General features: G+C 42.8%; 1 protein-coding gene and 1 long non-coding RNA gene across 16 annotated transcripts in view; one reads left to right on the plus strand and one right to left on the minus strand.

Annotated features, from left to right (window-relative positions):
- The window catches only part of EIF4ENIF1 (eukaryotic translation initiation factor 4E nuclear import factor 1), a 65919-nt gene extending 45507 nt beyond the window's left edge, over positions 1-20412 (plus strand). For 5 of the 15 annotated variants that reach the window (XM_065522241.2, XM_045363780.3, XM_045363784.3 and 2 more), the window contains exons 8-19: positions 2857-2992; positions 3514-3693; positions 4451-4683; positions 8707-8778; positions 9538-9721; positions 10858-10937; positions 11506-11648; positions 15022-15106; positions 16696-16828; positions 17675-18019; positions 18910-19074; positions 19658-20412. In XM_065522241.2, the coding sequence (XP_065378313.1) occupies positions 2857-2992; positions 3514-3693; positions 4451-4683; positions 8707-8778; positions 9538-9721; positions 10858-10937; positions 11506-11648; positions 15022-15106; positions 16696-16828; positions 17675-18019; positions 18910-19074; positions 19658-19899 (1998 nt within the window). In that variant the 3' untranslated portion in view covers positions 19900-20412. The remainder of the gene's footprint in view (positions 1-2856; positions 2993-3513; positions 3694-4450; positions 4684-8706; positions 8779-9537; positions 9722-10857; positions 10938-11505; positions 11649-15021; positions 15107-16695; positions 16829-17674; positions 18020-18909; positions 19075-19657) is intronic. The other 10 variants (XM_065522242.2, XM_074003937.1, XM_045363785.3 and 7 more) reach the window with 3 other exon arrangements.
- Positions 1854-4554, minus strand: LOC135965443 (uncharacterized). Its single transcript, XR_010578379.2, has 2 exons — positions 4404-4554; positions 1854-3420 (listed from the first exon to the last, which is right to left on the minus strand). It is a non-coding gene; the product is annotated as an uncharacterized lncRNA (long non-coding RNA).
- Positions 20413-21744: the final 1332 nt, after the last annotated feature.

The following is a 21744-nucleotide window of genomic DNA, read 5'->3' on the forward strand; positions in this document are numbered from 1 at the left end:
GGAAGATCAGAAAAGTATGTGCAGAAGAAAATGTATAACCTTAAATGAATTCATTAGAAATCCAAACAAAAAGAAACTAGTGAAACAAATACAGAATGTAAAAATTACTATAAAAATGGAAAGCATTGATCAGTACAACCAAGTAACTGTCAAAAAGCAAAAATGTTTCATGGAATCTGTTTGATTAGCAGAATGACATTATGAATCCAAGGATGTGATTTGTCTAAATGACCTAGCTTGACGGACCAGGCTAATAGCCATACAGGTTACCTTAAAAATTGTATTAAAAATCTACTCTAATAAGGGCAGCTGAAACACAAATTGCAGTTCCCAGGCTCCTCTTCTCAATCAGCTGATGGCTGACAATGATGTGGCAGAGGAGATACCCTGACCAAGAAGGCAGAGATATGTGTCCAGGTCTTTACTTCCTCTAGCAAGGTACCTTGTGAGGGAGGCCCTGCTATAGAATGTCCTATTTTGCTACGTGATAAAAATTACTGACTAGATAAACTTTAGGTTTAACCTTTTCATGTTTAAGATGCTTCAGTTTCTTGAAATTAGTATTTCCGCTAAATATGTGTAAAAGCGACTTGTTTCTGCTTGTTATGCTTTAACTATAATAAAAGTTTTGCTTCTCTAACAGAAGCAAAATTGGTTATTAGACAAAATATGGACGTGACTTTCAACACTTACTTTAATATCTTTAGGGAATGTCCAGATACTTTGTATTAATCTCCTTTGCTTTCTCATGTTATTTCTTTGTATCTTTCTTTTTTTCTTTTGCAGTATGATCATAATGGAGGAAATAAAAGTTAAAATGCAAAGCCATTATTTTTGCTATTTGTAAATTTCAAACTCTTTTCAACACTGAAACATTTTTAATTATGTTTTTTAGCTTTTTTGTGGTTTTTTTTTTTGTTTTTTGTTTTTGAGATGAATTCTCACTCTGTCTCCTAGGCTGGAGTACAATGGTGCCATCTTGGCTCACTGCAACCTCCGCCTCCCGGGTTCAGGTGATTCTCCTGCCCCAGCCTCCTGAGTAGCTGGAATTACAGTTGCCCACCACCACACCCAGCTAATTTTTGTATTTTTAGTAGAGACGGGGTTTTACCAGGTTGGCCATGCTGGTCTTGAACTCCTGACCTCAGGTGATCCACCCACCTCGGCCTCCCAAAGTGCTGGGATTACAGGCGTGAGCCAGCGCACTTGGCTTTTTAAAGTTATTTTTAGAATTCCTGTTTATCACTAAGATACTTATATTTTGGATACACTCCAATTTTTCACAGTGATGTATCATGCTTATCTTATATTTTAATTAATACAAAATTAGTGCACTTAAAAGTCAGCATTATTTAAGGTATGAGCATCTACAGGTGGAATGTGATTGAAATTGTCTAGATAATTCCTCTGAAAATAGAAATTATGGAAACAATAATTAGGGTCTTGAATTAAAATCCCTTCAAAAGAAGTATTTTGTGGCTTAATTTGGGTATGGATTATGAAAACATTCTTCCAGAGAAGAACAAAGCATAAATCTAAGCTTCCCCTGCTTAACTTTGGAAACTGTGGGTTCCAGATTTCAAGTAAAACAGTCACTAATTCTGTCATCCATGTACCAGTTTTTGAAAAAGCATGTTTTCTGTTTATCAGTGGGATTGAAGTGAAAGTATATGATTTATTTTCAAGGATATGTCTGATTTTTGGATAGATGTTTGCTCTATCTTGTCTTTTCTAAATATTGATATGAATACTGCAAAAAATCAGTTTTGGATATTTGACTGAATTTATGGTATGATGTGAATTGAAAAACTTTTTAAATGCTTAAATTTAGTTTTTAAGAAAGATTGGCACTATTTCGTAATTTTTACCAAAGCAATTTATTGTTCATAGTGTGTTATTTAATTGTCCTTATTAAATGAAAACTATGGAGGTTGGATTTGGAAACAGAAAACACCTGAAAACTCTCAATTGATGTCAAACAAATAGAGATCAGTTGTAATGTCATCTTCCACAGTCATACTTTTTCTAAACTTTGACTTGGAATTATGGTCTTTATGAGCTCTATTTTTTTTAGCCTTTGGCTTCTGAAACTCACAGGATTGAATTTCATAATGTTCATTACAACCTTGAAACCACTAAGTTTGAAGCAATGGTTTTCTTTCATCAGTTCCCCATTCTTGATGTTTAGTTGAAGGTCACTCATCAGCTTGTCAGTGAAATGCTGTGGCATTGACACTGTTCTCTGAGAACATTTGGTAGTACATGGATTTACTCCTGAGGCAAAGAATAGAAAACTGAAGAACTTTTTGTAGCATAGAGGCTTTGCTTTATATTCTTAGAAAGTAGGCTGGGCACGGTGGCTCATGCCTGTAATCCCAGCACTTTGGGAGGCAAAGGTCAGTGGATCATTTGAGGTCAGGAGTTCGAGACAAGCCTGGCCAACATGGTGAAACCCCGTCTCTACTAAAAATAAAATTAAAAATAGCCAGGTGTCTGGTGGCATATGCCTGTAGTCTCAGCTACTCGAGAGCCTGAGGCATGAGAATCACTTGAACCTGGGAGGCAGAGGTTGTAGTGAGCCAAGATTGCACCCCTGCACTTCAGCCTGGGCAACAGAGCAAGACTCTGTCTTAAAAAAAATAGTAATAAAAAAGGAAAGTAGATAGTTGGTTATACTCAGAAATTACCCAGGAAGGAGGAAGAAAAAGGTGTTCAAATTCCTAGGCTCTGAGAATGTTTATCTTCAGGTCACCAGCATCAAAGGAAATTTCAAAGTAAGTGACCCTTTCATAAGATTTAAACCTTCTTGTCCTTTTTCATCTAGAAACTATTAGTTTTTATTGTCTTTTTCTTCAGATGATAGAAGATGTTTTGGGAGAAGGGTCAGTCTCTGCCAGTCGGTTCAGTAGGTGGTTCTCTAACCCGAGCAGATCAGGAAGCCGATCCAGCAGTCTTGGGTCAACACCACATGAAGAGCTAGAGAGACTTGCAGGTAAAATGGCTTCAGATTCTGCCCTTGAAGGTAAACCTGGGTTTTTCCCTGATACGGTTCATTCGTCTTCATTAGTCAGGAGTCGATTAGGGTCAAAGGGTCTCTGGACAACTGAAAAGCCTTCAATTTGTGTCCTTTTAATATTGTTGAAGGGGCCGGGTGCAGTGGCTCATGCCTGTAATCCCCGCACTTTGGGAGGCCAAGGCGGGCGGATCAGCAGGTTAGGAGTTCGAGACCAGCCTGGCCAACACAGTGAAACCCTGTCTCTACTAAAAATACAAAAATTAGCCGGGCGTGGTGGCAGGCATCTGTAATCCCACCTACTCGGGAGGCTGAGGCAGGAGAATCTCTTGAAACCGGTAGACGGAGGTTGCAGTGAGCCAAGATTGCACCACTGCACTCCAGCCTGAATTAAAGTGAAACTCCATCTCAAAAAAAAAAGAAAGAAAGAAAAATACAGTTGAAGGCATGTTTCTTTACTGGAACAGATTAATTTTGAGTATGTTTATTTGCAATATCAGGTCTGGAGCAAGCCATCCTCTCTCCTGGACAGAACTCGGGGAATTACTTTGCTCCTATACCATTGGAAGACCATACTGAAAATAAAGTGGATATTTTAGAAATGCTACAGAAAGCCAAAGTGGATTTGAAACCTCTTCTTTCTAGCCTTTCTGCAAATAAAGAAAAACTTAAAGAAAGCTGTAAGTGTTTATAATTTTTTAGATATCTGAAAAAGTCTAGATGTTCAGTCTTCAGGCAGTTGGGTCTAACATACCTCTGTTTCCTAAAAAGTCAAATAGATATTGGGTTTTTGTTTAATGTTCTTTTTTAAAAACTCATTTCATCAAAGAATACCACCTCTTTGAGAATCTCACAGTAGGTCATGAGCCCTATGAGAACTTTTCCTTTAAGTTCTTACCTAGGGTCTGGTTATAATAATCCAGTGAATGTTGAAAACAAACTCCAGTGAATGTTTTATTCCTCCAGAGCATAACTTACCATTTCCTCACAAATCTTCCCTAGTCTTCCATATTCTTGCTTAGGCTATAAATCCTCAACATAAAAACTTAGTGATATACTGACCACAGTGCAGGTAGGAATCTTGGCAATGTTGGGCTATCTGGGATTCTTGTCCCAGGTAACAAGTCTCTTAGAAGACTCATATCCTTCTGCAGGATGCACAGCAGGATCTTGTCAAGTTTTAAAGCATAGCACCTCATATTTGTGATCCCCCAGTATCTAGCATCTAAACATTTTAGGTTTAGTTTATGCCATCTCTTAGTACACAATTTGATTTTAAGTGTTACTAGTTTGTCTATTTTTGGTGTCAGTCTTTTCTGACAGTCTTATCTCAATTTTGAAATAAATTATTTTCATCTTATCTATCATACTAGCCAAAGAGAATTCCTACCAGATATCTCTTTGCTTGATTTAACCTGGACATTCTCAACTTCTCAGCACATTCAGGGGTTGTGCTTTCCGTGGAGGAGGTAGAAGCAGGTCTGAAGGGCTTGAAGGTGGACCAGCAAGTGAAGAATTCAACTCCCTTCATGGCAGAACACCTAGAAGAGACCTTGAGTGCTGTAACCAACAATCGACAACTCAAGAAAGACGGAGACATGACTGCGTTCAACAAGCTAGTGAGCACAATGAAGGCAAGTGGGACTTTGCCTTCTCAGCCCAAAGTCAGCGTAAGTATCTGGCACAAACCCACCCTTTTCTCTTTTTTTTTTTTTTTTTTTTCTTTTTCTCCTTTTTCCCACCACAATAAATGGATTTTTAAAAAGGTATTCTGAGTAAGTTGGAAATTCTTTAGTAGTCATTTGGTCCTTGATGCTTTTGTGTGTTCCTTAATTATTAATACACTATTCGTTACTGGAGAAAGCAGACTTGTGGTTAATTTATATGTATTGTGGGTAACAGTATAAAGATTAAAAGATTCAGTCTTATGTAATGCCTGTATAACTTTAAGTCACTGCTAAAATGAGGTAAAAAACCATCTTTTTGGATGACCTCCAGAGAAAATTTTGTTATTCAGCTACTTAAGTTCATATACTTTACCATATTTGTATAGTAAAATCTTTATTCACATCTTCTAATTATTGCCAGATACCAGGGATTACCTGCTTTCTTACAGCCATAGAAATCATTTGTAAAGTATCTAAGATGGGGCTGGGCACAGTGGCTCACGCCTGTAATCCTAGCACTTTGGGAGGCTGAGGCAGGCAGATCACCTGAGGTCAGGAGTTTGAGCTGGCCAACATGGTGAAACCCCATCTCTACTGAAAATAACAAAAGTTAGCCAGGCGTCGGGGCAGGCACCTGTAATCCCAGCTACTTGGGAGGCCAAGGCAGGAGAATTGCTTGAACCCGGACAATGGAAGTTGCAGTGAGCCGGGGTTGCGCCACTGCACTTCAGGCTGGGCAACAGAGTGAGACTGTCTCAAAAAAAAGTAAGGTGGGTTTGTCAAGATAATTACATTCTGTTAATTTACTAAGGGAAAAAGCTGTGGCTCCAAATTAAAAACAAAAGTTGTAGGCATGAAGTTAGGTTACAGGGTGACACAACTGCATATCACCTTGTAAATGCAAGTGTTTATAATAATCTGGTCTTTGTCCTAACAATTTTGAGAGGGTAGTTCTCACCCATAGCGTATGTGTTAATATCACTATCTCTTGATACAAACTAATGGGGAGGCAGGGTAGATATGAATAATAAAATCATAAACATGGACTTATTCTAGTTGCTAAGTTCTAGCAAATTTACCAAATTGAGTTTTCCCTCTTTTTTTTCCTGTTCCCTGCTTGCTTGGGAACTTACCAGTTAGCTAAGATGCAAATAGCAATAGCTGTTTGAATCATTATGCCTTACACCGAAAGAAAGCAACTGACTTTTAGCATTCCTTATCTGACCAATAGTGCTAGAGACGTCAACATCCTCAGACAGAGGTGCCATTATTCCTTAGTGCCAGGACCGACCTTCTACCCTTGAAAGGAGGCACCTCAGATAGGTAGACTGACTTCTTTGTATCTGACCACACCATACCAGTTGCAGGAGAATGTCCCTGTAAACTGCTTTAGAATTATTTTTATACAAAGAATTATTATATACAAATACTTTCAAATGAAGACCAAACTGAAAGACGGTAGACTATCCTATTTTCCTTTCTTGTTACCTTTGTGTCTTGGTAATTGGGTGCTGGCTGCAATGGTGTGGTTCATATCTTGTAATTAGCCTCTTTCTTTTGGTGTGAGCAACTAAAAATATGGAAGGGGGATTCAGCAGTTTACCTGATGTTTTTCCACATTTTATTGTAGATATGATTCTAGGATTTGATATTAACACAATTTTCTCTTGAGTTGTAAGGGCAATTGGTTTGATGTTGGGGTTTTAGTACTCTGAAGTATATCTGGTTTTAGCTGAGCAAATGAGCCTCAAACACCTGCCAAAGGGGGGATAGATGACACATATTCAAGTGGCTAGGCAAAGGCTAAGACAAACTCAGCTAACAGGAAAGAACGCAACAAGGAAAGTAATGGAATAAGAATAGCAGGTGTTATCTCAAAATATTGCTCAATTTGCATGTTGTTAAGTCATGGTTTACTTTTTGAATTCAGCGTCTTTAATTACTACTGCTGTGTATGTGTTGTATACTATTTCTGATCTGCCTCCATCCATTTCGGTTGTCATATTGGTTCATCCAAAAGTAATACATGCTGGTTCAATCTAAATTATATTTTAAATTATAGATTCTATCCTCTAAGTATAATAAGCCATGTGGTATAAAGTTGTCTATTTGTTTTCATTAGATGGAAGTAAATGACTCTTAAAGAGATTACTTATAAAATCATCTGCCTTTAGTCCCAATTCCAAAATCAACAATAAAATACTTGGGTATCCTTGGGCTATTTGTCATGCCTAGACACTGCTTTGGACTTTGACAGCTCCATCTAGGGAAAGGGAAACTACACCAGAGAAAGCACTTCACGCAGAGCTAAATGGGCATAGGGATGTCCTGAAGTGCAGGAGGGAACTCCAGGCTGGATGCACAAAATGTAACCACTGGCCAGACCTGGTGGTGTACACCTATAGTTCCAGCTACTTGGGAGGCCAAGGTGGGAGGGTTGCTTGAACCCAGGAGTTCAAGGCCAGCCTGAGAACACAGCCTGAAGAACATAGACCTGTCTCAAAAAAAAAAAAAAGGCCGGGCGCGGTGGCTCAAGCCTGTAATCCCAGCACTTTGGGAGGCCGAGGCGGGCGGATCACGAGGTCAGGAGATCGAGACCATCCTGGCGAACACGGTGAAACCCCGTCTCTACTAAAAAATACAAAAAAACTAGCCGGGCGAGGTGGCGGGCGCCTGTAGTCCCAGCTACTCGGGAGGCTGAGGCAGGAGAATGGTGTGAACCCGGGAGGCGGAGCTTGCAGTGAGCCAAGATCCGGCCACCACACTCCAGCCTGGGCGACAGAGCCAGACTCTGTCTCAAAAGAAAAAAAAAAAAAAAAAAAGGTAACCACTACTGCTTTAAGAGTGGAGGATTTGAATTTTGCCCTGTATGTGATACCCATTTTGGAACAGCTCGCTTAAAAAATTATAAAGTTGCTGGGCGCAGTGGCTCATGCCTGTAATCCCAGTACTTTGGGAGGCCAAGGCGGGCAGATCACGACGAGGTCAGGAGATCGAGACCATCCTGGCCAACATGGTGAGACCCCATCTCCACTAAAAAGAAAGAAAAAAAAAAAATTAGCCGGGCGTGGTGGCACGTGCCTATAGTCCCAGCTACTCAGGAGGCTGAGGCAGGAGAATTGCTTGAACCCTGGAGGCAGAGGTTGCAGTGAGCCGAGATCGCGCCATTGCACTCTAGCCTGGGTAACAGGGCAAGACTGCCTCAAAAAACATAAAATAATAAAGCTTAAATTTCCTGAAATATGAAACTCTGAAATATAACAATTTTGGCCAAACCTGCATGTTGTTTACTACGGTTTTAAAACCGTATGTGTAGGCTGGGTGTGGTGGGTCACATCTATAATCCCAGCACTTTGGGAGGCCAAGGCCAGAGGATTGCTTGAACCCAGGAGTTCAAGACCAGCCTGGGCAACATGGCAAAACCCCCTCTCTACAAAAAATATAAAAATTAGGTGGGTGTGGTGGCATACACCTGTAGTCCCAGCTACTCAGGAGGCTGAGATGAGATGATCGCTTGTGCCTGAGAGGTCAAGGCTGCAGCAAGCCATGATCGCACCACTGCACTCCAGACTGGGCAACAGAACAAGACCATGTCTCAGAATTATATATGTGTGTGTGTGTGTGTGTGTGTGTGTGTGTATATATATGTATGTGTGTGTGTCTCCAATAAATTTTGTTAAAGGTAATGGGTAGCAAGAGTTGTCTCAACTAAGTGTTCCCTGGTTTCACCATTTTTCCCCCTTCTTTTGGTCACAGTGTTAGAAACCGGGAAATGAACTTACGGTTAGCATAGTGAGGATCTCTGAGGGGACTTTGCATGTACATGCGAACAGTCTTTCCATCCCCAGATCTTTTTTGGGACCCATGTGATGAGAGCGGAACAAGTTGGTCTAAGTTTTCTGTGACTTGAGCATCATTCTTCTATTAACTCCCTAGGAGTACTTTATGCTTTCATGTGGTCCCCAATCAATCTGTAAGTTAAGTGAGTTAAGAAAGTTAAAACCAGTTTTCTTTTGACTTTTTTAGCGAAACCTTGAAAGCCATTTGATGTCCCCTGCTGAGATTCCAGGCCAGCCTGTCCCTAAGAACATCCTGCAGGTACTTCACAATCTTATACTGAGGCCTTGGAGTCTTGAACAGTAGTCTTCTGAACCAGTTTTGTTTAGTGGTCCAGCTTTGGGTCTTAGAAAATGATCTATGTTGCCTGGCAATCAGATGTGATACTGTTGCCTGACATAGTTTGGTGCTGCTGTTAATCTTAATGGGCAGGGGATGCGGGGTGGCTAAAAATGTTGACAAACTAAGCCTTGACTTCTAGTTTACTTTGTAGTTTCTGTGGAACTTAAAAGTATCTAGCCAGGCATGGTGGCTCACACCTGTAATCTCAGCATTTTGGGAGACTGAGGTGGGGGGATCACCTGAGGTCAGGAGTTTGAGACCAGCCTGGCCAACATGGAGAAACCCTGACTTTACTAAAAATACAAAAATTAGCCTGGTGTGGTGGCACATGGCTGTAATCCCAGCTCCTTGGGAGGCTGAGGCGTGAGAATCACTTGGACCCGGTAGGCAGAGGTTGCGGTGAGCCAAGATCACATCACTGCACTCTAGCCTGGGCAATAGAGTGAGACTCTCAAAAAAAAAAAAAAAAAAAAAAAGGAATCTCTATTTATAGCACTAAGACAGAGCAAATGTTGCTAGCTGAACATTCAGAGAAATGTGTCGCATGTACACATGCCAAGTCCTTCAATTGAGCATGAGGGAGATCCATCTGTGGCTCTCAAAAGTTAATCCATAATTCACAGCCTCTGAGTAGAAGGAAGAACTAAGTTCACAGGGATTTGGCTTTTCTGCCTTTAGGAACTTCTGGGTCAACCAGTTCAGAGACCTGCTTCTTCCAATCTTCTGAGTGGCCTTATGGGGAGCTTGGAGCCTACAACATCTTTACTGGGCCAAAGAGCACCCTCTCCTCCCTTGTCACAGGTGTTTCAAACTCGAGCAGCCTCAGCTGACTACCTTCGCCCAAGAATACCATCACCAATTGGTAAATATACTTATTTGTCAAAAAGAAATACGAATTTATGGCCAGGCACGGTAGCTCATGCCTGTAATTCCAGCACTCTGGCAGGCCGAGGTGGTGGGCAGATCACCTGAGGTCAGAAGTTTGAGACCAGCCTGGCCAACATGGTGAAACCCCATCTCTACTAAAAATACAAAAACAGCCAGGCATGGTGGTGCATGCCTGTAATCCCAGCTACGCAGGAGGCTGAGACAGGAGAATCGCTTGAATCCGAGAGGTGGAGGTTGCAGTAAGCCAAGATCACACCACTGCAATCCAGCCTGGGTGACAGAGCAAGACTCTGTCTCAAAAAAATAAATATTACACTTTTGGGGGATGCGGGAGCAAAAGTGGAAGATATCTTATTATCAGCTGCTCTTCTAGGTGAATATGTTCATGTTATAGATTTTTTTTTTAATTGAAATCTAACTGATCCAACTCTTTAGTCTTATTCCTTATTTTGGGAATTCAATCCAAAAAAAGTTAATTTGGCTTCTTAAATTTTTCTTTGATACAGTAGAAGTCAGTGTAGTGGTTCTCTGTGAAGCTATTGAGTTTTGATAGATAATCCACTGTTAAGTCTTATGGCTAATTAGGAAGGTGACTGAAAGAAAAGTTCCAGAAAGTGTCTTAGCAAAGTTTTTACATGGAATGTCGTAGTGTTGTTCCTGCCATCGTAAGCTACTTTAGGCTGCTGGCCACTCTGGTTTCTGCCAAACAAACCTTGAGAGGCATTTTTTGAAATCTTCTGTCCACAGTCAAACAGATAGAATGAAGAGAGTGTGTACTCTGACAGCAATGGTGTCTGCTTTAATACCAGATGGCTTAGTGATAATAGGACAAATTGCTGGCTAGAAAAGCTCTTCTCTCCCAGAGAGAGGTCTTGGCTTTAAAAGGAGCAAAACTGATGGCTTAGTTGAGAAGCAATTTAGACAGTGCTCTGGTTGAGGTACACATAGCCCACTGTCAGGGCACAGAGGGAGAGGGACATCTGTCAGCCCAAGAAATCAGTGCTTTCCAAGAGATGGCGTTCAGCAAGAAATGGCATGCATTAATGAAAATGCCTCCCTGATGCACACATACCATCTTGGTACTCACTGAGACTGTAACTTTCCTGACAGGTTTCACACCAGGACCACAGCAGCTACTCGGAGATCCATTCCAAGGCATGCGCAAACCCATGAGCCCCATCACGGCCCAGGTCAGGCTGAGCTCTTTCTCAACTCAATCTCTTGCTTGCCCTTCACCCTATTGGTGCATGGGGAGTGGAGAGCTGAATTGTTGTGATTCTTAAAAATGGTTTTGAGGCCAGGCATGGCGGCTCATGCCTGTAATCCCAGCACTTTGGGAGGCAGAGGCAGGAGGATCACTTGAGCCCAAAAGTAAAAATGAGCCAGGTATAGTGGCATGCATCTGTAGTCCCAGCTACAAGGAGGCTGAGGCAGGAGAATCACTTGAGCCCAAGAGTTTTGAGACTGCAGTGAGCTACTGTACTCCAGCCTGGGTGGCAGAGTGAGACCCTGTCTCTAAAACCAATAAATGGTTTTGATCTATATTTCAAGCTCAGTGAAGGTTAGACAATTTGCTGAATAATTCAAGTAATAAAATTGTTAATCTTGATCACTGCGATGGCAGCACAATTTAGTGAGGTTTGCAGTATCTAACTTTTCTCAGCTTCTGTTTAACTTACCTTTCTAAGAGTGAAGAGAGACCTTTGTAGAAAGTATGGTGTCCTCACTCTTCTCCTGACCCTCCCCTCTCCTTTTCAGCAGATGAGCCAGCTGGAGTTGCAACAGGCAGCTTTAGAAGGGCTGGCCTTGCCACATGACCTTGCTGTACAGGCAGCAAACTTCTACCAGCCTGGTTTTGGCAAACCACAGGTGGACAGAACCAGAGATGGATTCAGAAACAGGTAAATTACTAATCCTGTTCATGTGGAGATTTACAGATAAGTTTTCCTGAAACTAACAAATTACTTATCTGCAGTATAATTCTGTTGCACATACTGTGGTATGTTGTTCAGTATGTGGTAGAAATTCCATCCCAATCCAAATCAATAGAACAAATAGATTAAATAGAGAAAATACAATTAAATTCTGCAAGGCATAGGGTTTTCATTCTATATGGTTTTATTTCCGTTCTTGATTTATAAATGACTTTTTTTCTTTGAGTTTGCTAATTAGCTATATGGAAGGGATGCTGCTTGCCTAATTTACCTCACAAGATTGTTATGAGTAAATATATTTTAAAATCTTAGGATGTTTCTACCAGTTAAACAATTCATTTTTACAAATGCAACTAGTATAGCTCCTTATTCCTTTTCCCACAGATCCAATGTTCTTACCAAACTCCCTTGATGCAGGTTTGCTGCATCGACAGTTTCTTGGCCAGAGCTGATGGGTTTGTTGATGAGACTTGTTAACAAGTAGATTGTGGAGTTCACTCTCCTCCTCTTTTTCAATAGTTGCAACAAACGGTAAAATGAAATTATAAGTTGGGGAGAAAACGGAAAGGGGTGGCAATGTTATTTTAGTGTAAAATAAAACAGACAAAACTATATAAAACAAATGTGTAGCTTACTATAAGGCAAACTTCCTTGTTAACTACTCAGAGGGCCTCCATGTGCCCTGTACCAGTAATACCCGTTTTCCTCCTCAGAACTCTCCACTGTCCAGCCTTTAAAAGTAATCACTACCTTAATTAAAAATAAGTAATTTATCACCAAAATACACACCCCTGAACACTATAGTTTAGTCCACCCTTAAAATACTTGGTACTTAATGTTTTGATGTGATTCTTAAAGTTACTACCACAGTGCCTCAGTGTTTTGCTTCACCTGTTAACCCTTTCAGAAGACACTGAGACCAGGAGATACCCTTACACAAGCACATCCTATTTATAGCACCCTTCAACCAAAACAGAGAGCTCCAGACTGGTCTGCTGAACCCCTCTCACATGCTTTCTCTCTATAGCATAATGCTGTTACCTAGCATTCATTGATGTGATTTGCGACTTTCAGAGTACTTTTAACTTTTTTTTTTTTTTTTTTTGGAGACAGTCTCTTGCTCTATTGCCCAGGATGGAGTGCAGTGATGCAGTCTTGGCTCACTGCAACCTCCTCCTCCTGGGTTCAAGCAGTTCTCATGCCTCAGCCTCCTGAGTAAGTAGGATTACAGGAGTGTGCCACCACGCCCGGCTAGTGTTTTGTATTTTTAGTAGAGATGGGGATTCGCTATGTTGGCCAGACTTGAATTCCTGGCCTCAAGTGATTCACCTGCTTTGGTCCCCAAAGTGCTGGGATTACAGGCATGAGCCACCACACCTGGCCCAGAATTTTATATGATCTTCACATCAACCCTGTGAGGTAGATGAGGGGAGGTACATAACTGCATTTTACAGATACAGAAAACAGCTTTTTACAACATGGCTTACTCAAAACTAGCAAGCATATTTGAGTCAATGTCAGTCTAGCCTTCATGTTTTGGATCAGCGTCAGCCTCTTAGGTCCTCCCTGTGTACAGCTGTGTCCCTCCAACAAACATGCCTTTCCCCTTACCTTGCTTTTTTAAATTGTATTCATCACTGTCTAGCATACTATTTATTTATTTATTTTTTAATTTTTTTAATTTTTTTTTTTTTTTGAGACGGAGTCTCGCTGTGTCTCCCAGGCTGGAGTGCAGTGGCGTGATCTCGGCTCACTGCAAGCTCCGCCTCCCGGGTTCACGCCATTCTCCCGCCTCAGCCTCCCAAGTAGCTGAGACTACAGGCGCCCGCCACCACGCCCGGCTAGTTTTTTGTATTTTTAGTAGAGACGGGGTTTCACCATGTTAGCCAGGATAGTCTCGATCTCCTGACCTCATGATCCACCCGCCTCGGCCTCCCAAAGTGCTGGGATTACAGGCTTGAGCCACCGCGCCCGGCCCTATTTATTTTTTGTCTCCCTGCCTGTAGTAACCCCACTCCATCCTGCAGCCCCAAGAATATAACGTCCATGAGGCCAGAGATTCTTTTTCTTTTTTTTTTTTTTTTTTTTTTTTTTTTGAGACAGAGTCTCGCTCTGTTGCCCAGGCTGGAGTGCAGTGGCGCGATCTCGGCTCACTGCAAGCTCCGCCTCCCGGGTTCACGCCATTCTCCTGCCTCAGCCTCCCGAGTAGCTGGGACTACAGGCGCCCACAACCGCGCCGGCTAATTTTTTGTATTTTTAGTAGAGACGGGGTTTCACCGTGGTCTCGATCTCCTGACCTTGTGATCCGCCCACCTCGGCCTCCCAAAGCGCTGGGATTACAGGCGTGAGCCACCGCGCCCGGCCTGAGATTCTTTTTCTTTTATTCGCTGCTATATTCCAGGAACCTGGAACAGTGTCTGTAGCAGGTGCTCAAATATGTTTACCAGAAGGAATGACAGGTCATGTGGAACTCCCAGTTTGGGGTTCATTTTTTAGTCACTCAGAATAGTACTGATCTGTCTTCCCGTGTTGTCATATACACAGTCACAGCATGGCGGCAATGGGGGTACTAACTAGAAAGAAGCCATGAATTTAGATTTTCCATCTATCAGAGAACTTCAGGTCAGTGACTACACTTGGGTCTTGACCTTTGAGGCCTGAGATCAATCTTGTGTAGACCAAGAGTGGTCCTAAAATAGCTGAAACTGTTGATTCTGTATTTGATTTGAATGAGTGTCACATAGAGCATCAGTTCTATGCCAGGCACTGCGCTAATTATTGCTGCTCCCTGCCCAGTGAAGCACAGCCAGCCCTAGAATGAAGGCCCATCCTAGCGCACCTCACTGGTGTAGTCTTCAGTAAACTATACACCAGCTCTGGATAACCCTATAATTCCAAGGCCCTCCCAAGTTCCTGTACCTGTTCCATCTACCTGAACTGTTGTTCTCTATCTTCAGCTTCTTGTTGATCACACCCAGTGGAATGCAGCTTCTTCCCCAGGAAGCATCCCTGCAGTGCCTGTTACTCCTTCTCACCCCTCCATTTTCCCATTGTACTTTGTTGGTGCCTACTATCTACATGCCTTGGTTTGCTCTAGGTGATTGTTTTCCCCACTAGACTGAGAGCTCTTACAAGACTGAGATCGTGTTTCATTTTGCTTTTGCCTTCCCTCAGAACTTAGCATGTACTTTTGCATATGTTAGGCCTAAATGCTTGGGAAATTGAATTGGATAAGGGAAAGGGGATGTTAAAATTCCTAGGCTGGTCTTGAGTATTATATGGTTTTAAGACTTGAAGTTAAGGAGATTGGGGTTCATGCTGATAATTGGTTTGTTCACAGGCAACAGCGAGTGACCAAGTCACCAGCACCAGTGCATCGAGGGAATTCCTCTTCCCCTGCCCCTGCTGCCTCCATCACAAGCATGGTCAGTGACCTTTAGTGACTGTGAAGGACTTAAAGGCTTCTCCTTGTTTGGTTGTCCATGTGTTGTACCACTGTGTGCCCTAAATGTCCTTGAGTTCCTTCCACAGGAATAACTGACCTAGTAGTCTTTCATACCTATTAGGTTTTTCCCCTTTAGGACAGTCTAAGTCTTAGGATTTTAATGAAGCCCCTATATTGGGGAAAATATGTTCCAGCAGAGATGATCAGGGGCCAGGGCACACGAGGTGATATAGTATGTTCAAAGAAATGAACCAGGTGTGGGGAGACAGGAGGACAATAGAGAGAGGAGGTAAAGTGGACAGAGGTGACTGGGTCAGACAGTGGCGAGTCTATTGAAACTTGCAGAGGAGTTCACAAATTCGGATTCACCATTTCAGGTCTCAGTGATACAAACTAAGGCTGGAACAGAAGGGTTTGCTTATATGCAGTGACAAGTCTAGTTTTAAAACTTTATATCATTTATATCATTAAAAAATGTTTCATTCCAGCTGGATGTGGTGGCTCACACCCGTAATCCCAGGACTTTCAGAGGCCAAGACAGGTAGATTGAGTTTAGGAGTTCAAGACCAGACTGGGCAACCTAGTGACACCGTGTCCTCTACCCCTAATACAAAAAATTAGTCGGGCATGGTGGTGCACATCTGTGGTCCCAGCTATACTCCGGAGGCCGAGGTGGGAGGATCACTTGAGTCCAGGAGGCAGGGGTTGCAGTGAGCCAAGATCATGCCACTGCCCTCCCTAGTGAGTCCCCGTCTCAAAAAAAAAAAAAAAGTTTCATTCCCCACAGATCTTTATCATCCAATCAAAGCTGATAGAGAAGGAAAAAAAAGCTTTGCTGTGTGCTTCAGAACCCCACATGGGTCTTTGTACCAGTGACCTTGAAGGCAGCAGGGTTTGGAAGGAATTTTTCTGTTTGTAAGTCATGCCCTGTCTCCTGCCATCAAAGATATGGGGTTGTTTGGTGAGAAAAGGCAAATGCAAAATAAAATCACCAAAGTAGAACTAGTGAAGAGATAAGAAATGACTCCAAATGATTAATCCTGATGGCTGAGGAGACTATTGAGATAAATTTGACTTTTCTGGTAGCCAAGTTAAGAAGGGAAGTATTAGGAGTATGGAGTAATTCTGGTTAATCCTGATGGCTGAGGAGACTATTGAGATAGTCTAGTAGCCAAGTGAAGAAGGGAAATATTAGGAGTTTGGAGTAACTTTGGTTCTGACATTGTCTTTGAAATGTCTTTTCACAGAAGGAAGGTCTGCTGCTCCAAGTTATATTTCTGGCCATGTTCTTTCTTGCCAGCCTAATCCCAGGCTGGGAAATGGGTAATGCAGAGGCTGCATAGGCATGTCCCCATTATCACAGGTTGTAAGCAAGGGATAATGTACTTGGGACACTGCCTGTTTGCCCCATTCTGTTTTTCCTCCAGCAGCTACAGAACAGAATACTAGAGTTGGCCTTTGCTACCAATGTGGGGACTCTTTGTTGAGTAGATTGGCCAGTTAATCCTGGCTTAGTATTACAGAAAGGCACTTAGAGAATGTGCTAATGCCAATTGTTTTTCTCTGCAGCTTTCTCCTTCCTTTACCCCTACCTCAGTGATTCGTAAGATGTACGAGAGCAAAGAGAAAAGCAAGGAGGAGCCAATATCTGGAAAAGCAGCTCTTGGTGACAGTAAAGAGGATACTCAGAAGGCCAGTGAAGGTACTGCAGAGCTGTTAAGGGCACTGCTCAAGAAAGTATATAATGGAGAAAACATGGGCCTGAGTGCTGTGCTGTCCAGCCTGATATTCTATACAAAGCCCTGGGCAAGACCACTAGCTTCTCTGGACTATGGTTCTGTGTCAGTGAGAAGGTTCTGTGTGACAGTGAGAAGAATTGGGCTAGCTCACAGTTGCTCAGTTGCTTGAAATTCTGACTAATCTAAGAGTGCTACTACTAGATGGGTAGAATGAGTGTTAGTTTAGAATCCTTAGTTAGGCTTCAAAGTTGAATAATTAGTATACTTATTTGGCAAATTAGTGTAATTCAGCTAGTTTTACTTCTGAAAGATTATATCCAGCCTGTGGAGACTTAAGTGTCCAACATAGGAAACATGTGAGAGGCTTTTAGGAGTTGCACAGTAGGGATTGTGAAGGACATGGTAACGTGCGGATTCTAAATTAGGGTTTACACAGGTGTTACAGTATAGATCTGAGAGATTTTTGCCTGTGTTTGAGAAGGCTTGGGGTGGGTGGTGGGGAGGAAATCTTGTTGGTACTACTAAGACAGTTTGGTTCTTTGGCCACACTCTAATTGCCATTTAGATTTTGTTGTGATGGATTTGCATAATCTAGGCCATAGCCGTTTGTGCAGAGAAAGGTGCCCAACAATTCATCTTCTGGTCCTGTTTATTAAGCAAATGATGGTTCCTACTGTGTAGTTCTCTAAACTTGTTAAGGGTATCAGATAAGAATTGTGACCTTAAGAAATGAGATTTATTAGACCAGTGGGAGACTACAAGTGTTTGGGAGAAGTTTACCAAAATATTTTTTGTTTGGATCCTCACAGAGAACCTCCTGTCCTCCAGCTCTGTACCCAGTGCTGATCGAGACTCTTCTCCCACTACAAATCCAAAACTGTCAGCGTTACAGAGGTCTTCGTGTTCCACCCCACTGTCCCAGACCAGCCGTTACACCAAAGAACAAGATTATCGACCTAAAGCAACTGGGAGAAAAACACCCACCTTGGCATCCCCAGTTCCTACAACACCTTTTCTCCGCCCTGTCCACCAAGTTCCCCTTGTCCCCCATGTCCCTATGGTTAGGCCTGCTCACCAGCTTCACCCAGGGTTGGTACAGAGGATGCTGGCCCAGGGAGTACATCCACAGCATCTTCCAAGTTTGCTCCAAACTGGTGAGTTTCCAGCCTGACTTGGGTGTCATTTTGTGGGCCTAGAGGACAATTATTGGCATTGATGAAGTGCTATAATGTAGGAGATTTCCATCACTTAGAAAGATGTTACTAGAGTCTCCCATCTAACTAGCAGGCAGTGGGTCCAATCCAATCTCCTAGTCCTTTAAAACATTAGGAACCTAGCTTGAGGATTTTCTTTTTTTTTGTAGAGACAGAAGTCTCACTCTTGTCTCCCCGGCTGGAGTGCAGTGGTGCGATCTCAGCTTACCGCAACCTCCGCCTCCCGGGTTCAAGCAATTCTCCTGTCTCAGCCTCCCAAGTAGCTGGGACTATAGGTGCACGCCGCCAAGCCCGTATAATTTATTTTCTATTTTAGTAGAGACAGGGTTTCACCATGTTGTCCAGTCCGGTCTCAAACTCAGAATCCTAAGCTCAGGCAATCTATCCACCTCAGCCTCCCAAAGTGTCAGGATTACAGGCATGAGCCAGAGGAATTTTTTTTTTTTTTTGGTCAGAGTCTCGGTCTGTCACCCAGGCTGGAGTGCAGTGGTGCAATCTCCACTCACTACAACCTCCACCTCCCAAGTTCAAGGTCCCTGCCTCAGCCTTCCGAATAGCTGGAATTACAGGCGCCTGCCACTATACCTGGCTAATTTTTGTATTTTTAGTAGAGACGGGGTTTCATCATGTTGGCCACACTGGTCTTGAACTCCTGACCTTGGTGATCTGCCCGCTTTGGCCTCCCAAAGTGCTGGGATTACAGGCGTGAGCCATTGCGCCTAGGCCTTCATTCTTAACAAAATTCCAGATCAGCAAAACTATACAGTGAAGCTGGAAAACTTCCAGGTAGCATTAAGACTACTCAGCTGCTTGCTTTTTCTGCTGAACAGGTGTGCTTCCTCCTGGGATGGACTTGACTCATTTACAGGGAATATCTGGCCCTATCCTGGGTCAGCCCTTTTACCCTTTACCTGCTGCTAGTCACCCTCTCTTAAACCCTCGTCCTGGAACACCTCTGCATCTGGCAATGGTGCAACAGCAGCTACAGCGCTCAGGTAGGTTCAGGAATTTGACAGGTGAGTTTGGGACAGACTTACGGAGTCTTAAAGCTTTTAGGACTAGTTTTCAGTGGACATGAATTAACATTCATTCTTTAACTTGTTCTAAGTTTGGGACAAGAGTGTAACCAGAGAATAAGATGGAGTAAATTGACCTCTATGCAATTTGGGATTACTGTTCCTGCAGAGTCAGTGGGAAAAGTCAAGTGTGCTCTGGCTTTGTCCTTTGCCTGTTAGGAGAGAGGGCTGATAATCCAACAGGTTCAGCATCCGGCCTGCCCAGGGTATATGCCCCCTCACCAGTTAATGTTGCTGCTTCTGTGATGTGGTTACTTGCCATGAGAAGTAGCAGTCATGTCATCCAGGGTAGGTTTTCAATACTGGTAGCTTCTGAATAGCTCAGCTTTCCATGGTACTGTTTCTGGCATTGTTGGTATTTTGCAAAGGAGTTTCTATCTAAAGAAGCCCTAGAAAAAATCCTCTAGTAAAGATTCTTCTTTGGATAGGGTTTAATGAAGCAGGGTCTAACAAACTTCTTTCCTTCTCATGCTGTGAATGATAACCCTTCTTATCTCCACAGTTCTGCATCCTCCAGGCTCTGGTTCCCAGGCAGCAGCTGTCAGCGTTCAGACAACTCCTCAGAACATGCCCAGCCGGTCGGGCCTGCCCCACATGCACTCCCAGCTGGAGCATCGCCCCAGCCAGAGGAGCAGCTCCCCTGTGGGCCTTGCCAAATGGTTTGGCTCAGATGTGCTACAGCAACCCCTGCCTTCGATGCCTGCCAAAGTTATCAGTGTAGATGAATTGGAATACCGACAGTGAGCAGGGCAGGCAGACTCAACTAAGCCCGGACCTGTGGTGGCACCCTGGGCAGGACCCTGCTTCCTCATCTCGGGTTGGTTTATGGGCTTTTACTTTGGAGCACTCTGTGTGAAGCTATTTGGTGGAACCCATGCACCTGGTGTGGTCCGCATTATGATGGAAGGATCTTAACCAGTCGAGTGGAGTGTACATTGAATACAGGATGCACAATGTTGTCAATCCTGGAAATGGTCTTTCTTTTTTGTAAGATATGTGAATGAAGTGTTGGTGTCCTCACCAAGAGGTGGCACCTAAGGGTTCTGAGGAAATAAATGTATAGACCCTTATGTACAGACCTGTGTATAAACAACTTTTGTATATACATATAGGATAGCTTTTTTGAACTTATACAGCTGTACATAAAAGTAGCTGATATTAGTTAGGCCTGTGTCAACAGTTTGGATTTTTTTCACTTGTACATTTGGGATTTTCTTTTGGTTGATTAAAATTGCATATGCTAAGTGTGTGAATGAAGTAACTGGCATTGTTCTGTTTATTTCCTCTCTGAAACCCTTCCTAATTTTGTTTGTTTGGAGACAGGATCTCACTGTGTGTCGCTCAGGCTGGAGTACAGTGGTGCAATCGTGGCTCACTGCAGCTTCAACCTCCTGGGCTCAAGCGATTCTCTCACCTCAGCCTCTCAAGTAGATGAAACTACAGGCACACACCACTATAACTTTTTTCTTATTTTTTGTAGAGGCAGGGTCTTTCTTACCATGTAGCCCAGGCTAGCCTTCCTAATTTCTAACCAGCCAAGCTATGCTCAGTATGTTCCTTTAGGGAAGTGATCTGAAAAAGTTTAAATTTTTCTTTAAAACCCATAGAAATTGGGCACTGTGGCTCACACCTGTAATCCCAGCACCTTGGGAGGCAGAGGTGGGCGGATCATGAGGTCAAGAGATCGAGACCATCCTGGCCAACATGGTGAAACCCCGTCTCTACTGAAAATGCAAAATTAGCTGGGCATGGTGGTGCACACCTGTAGTCCCAGCTACCCAGAAGCCTGAGACAGAAGAATTGCCTGAACCTGGGAGGCAGAGGTTGCAGTGAGCTGAGATCACGCCACTGCAACCCAGCTTGGTGACACAGTGAGACTCCATCTAAAAAAAAAAAAAAAAGTTAATTGGACTCTCTTGATTTAGGAGAAATCAGCTATGGCCTTTTTCCTTGAGCTTTAAAGACCCCAACGGGTCAGTTTACACTGGACTGACCCTATAGATAGCGTAGCCTTGTGGCTAATACCAGGGTATCTATAGTGTAATTTCCAAGATTAAACTGACCTAGTGAAAACAATTTATTAAGGAATCATCTATTACATATGGTAGTTTCTCAAACTAAATCATGTTTACTGGGGCATCCGGTTTCTCTAAGCTCAGAGTTCTGATTCAACCCACTGAAGTGTAAGAATTTCCCTTAAGACTCATGCATTAATTGACTCCTTGTGTTCTGTATCACGTTCCTCACAATTGTTTTATTATTCACCTTAACTATTAGTACATACACAGCACTGACGGATAAAGATTCTACAGAATACAGTACGGTTGTGAGTCCCCTTTCCTAACTGGAAGTTTTTCAGTCCTGCTATGCGGTTATACTTATTTCCCATGCTACTCAAGTTAATTTACCAGAGTTGTAGATATTTGTCCATTTAGGACCATTTTCGGACTCCATGCTAAAGGGTCAGATAATGAAGTGAAGGTCAAGGTGGTTGGATTTTTGACTACAAGGCTAGTACAGTCTTGAGCAGCCTGAGTCTTGAGTGTTAGGGAATAATGACTATAAGCCTGGAACTGCCCACCCTGCCCT

Source organism: Macaca fascicularis, chromosome 10, assembly GCF_037993035.2.
Source record: "Macaca fascicularis isolate 582-1 chromosome 10, T2T-MFA8v1.1".
NCBI lineage: Eukaryota > Metazoa > Chordata > Mammalia > Primates > Cercopithecidae > Macaca > Macaca fascicularis.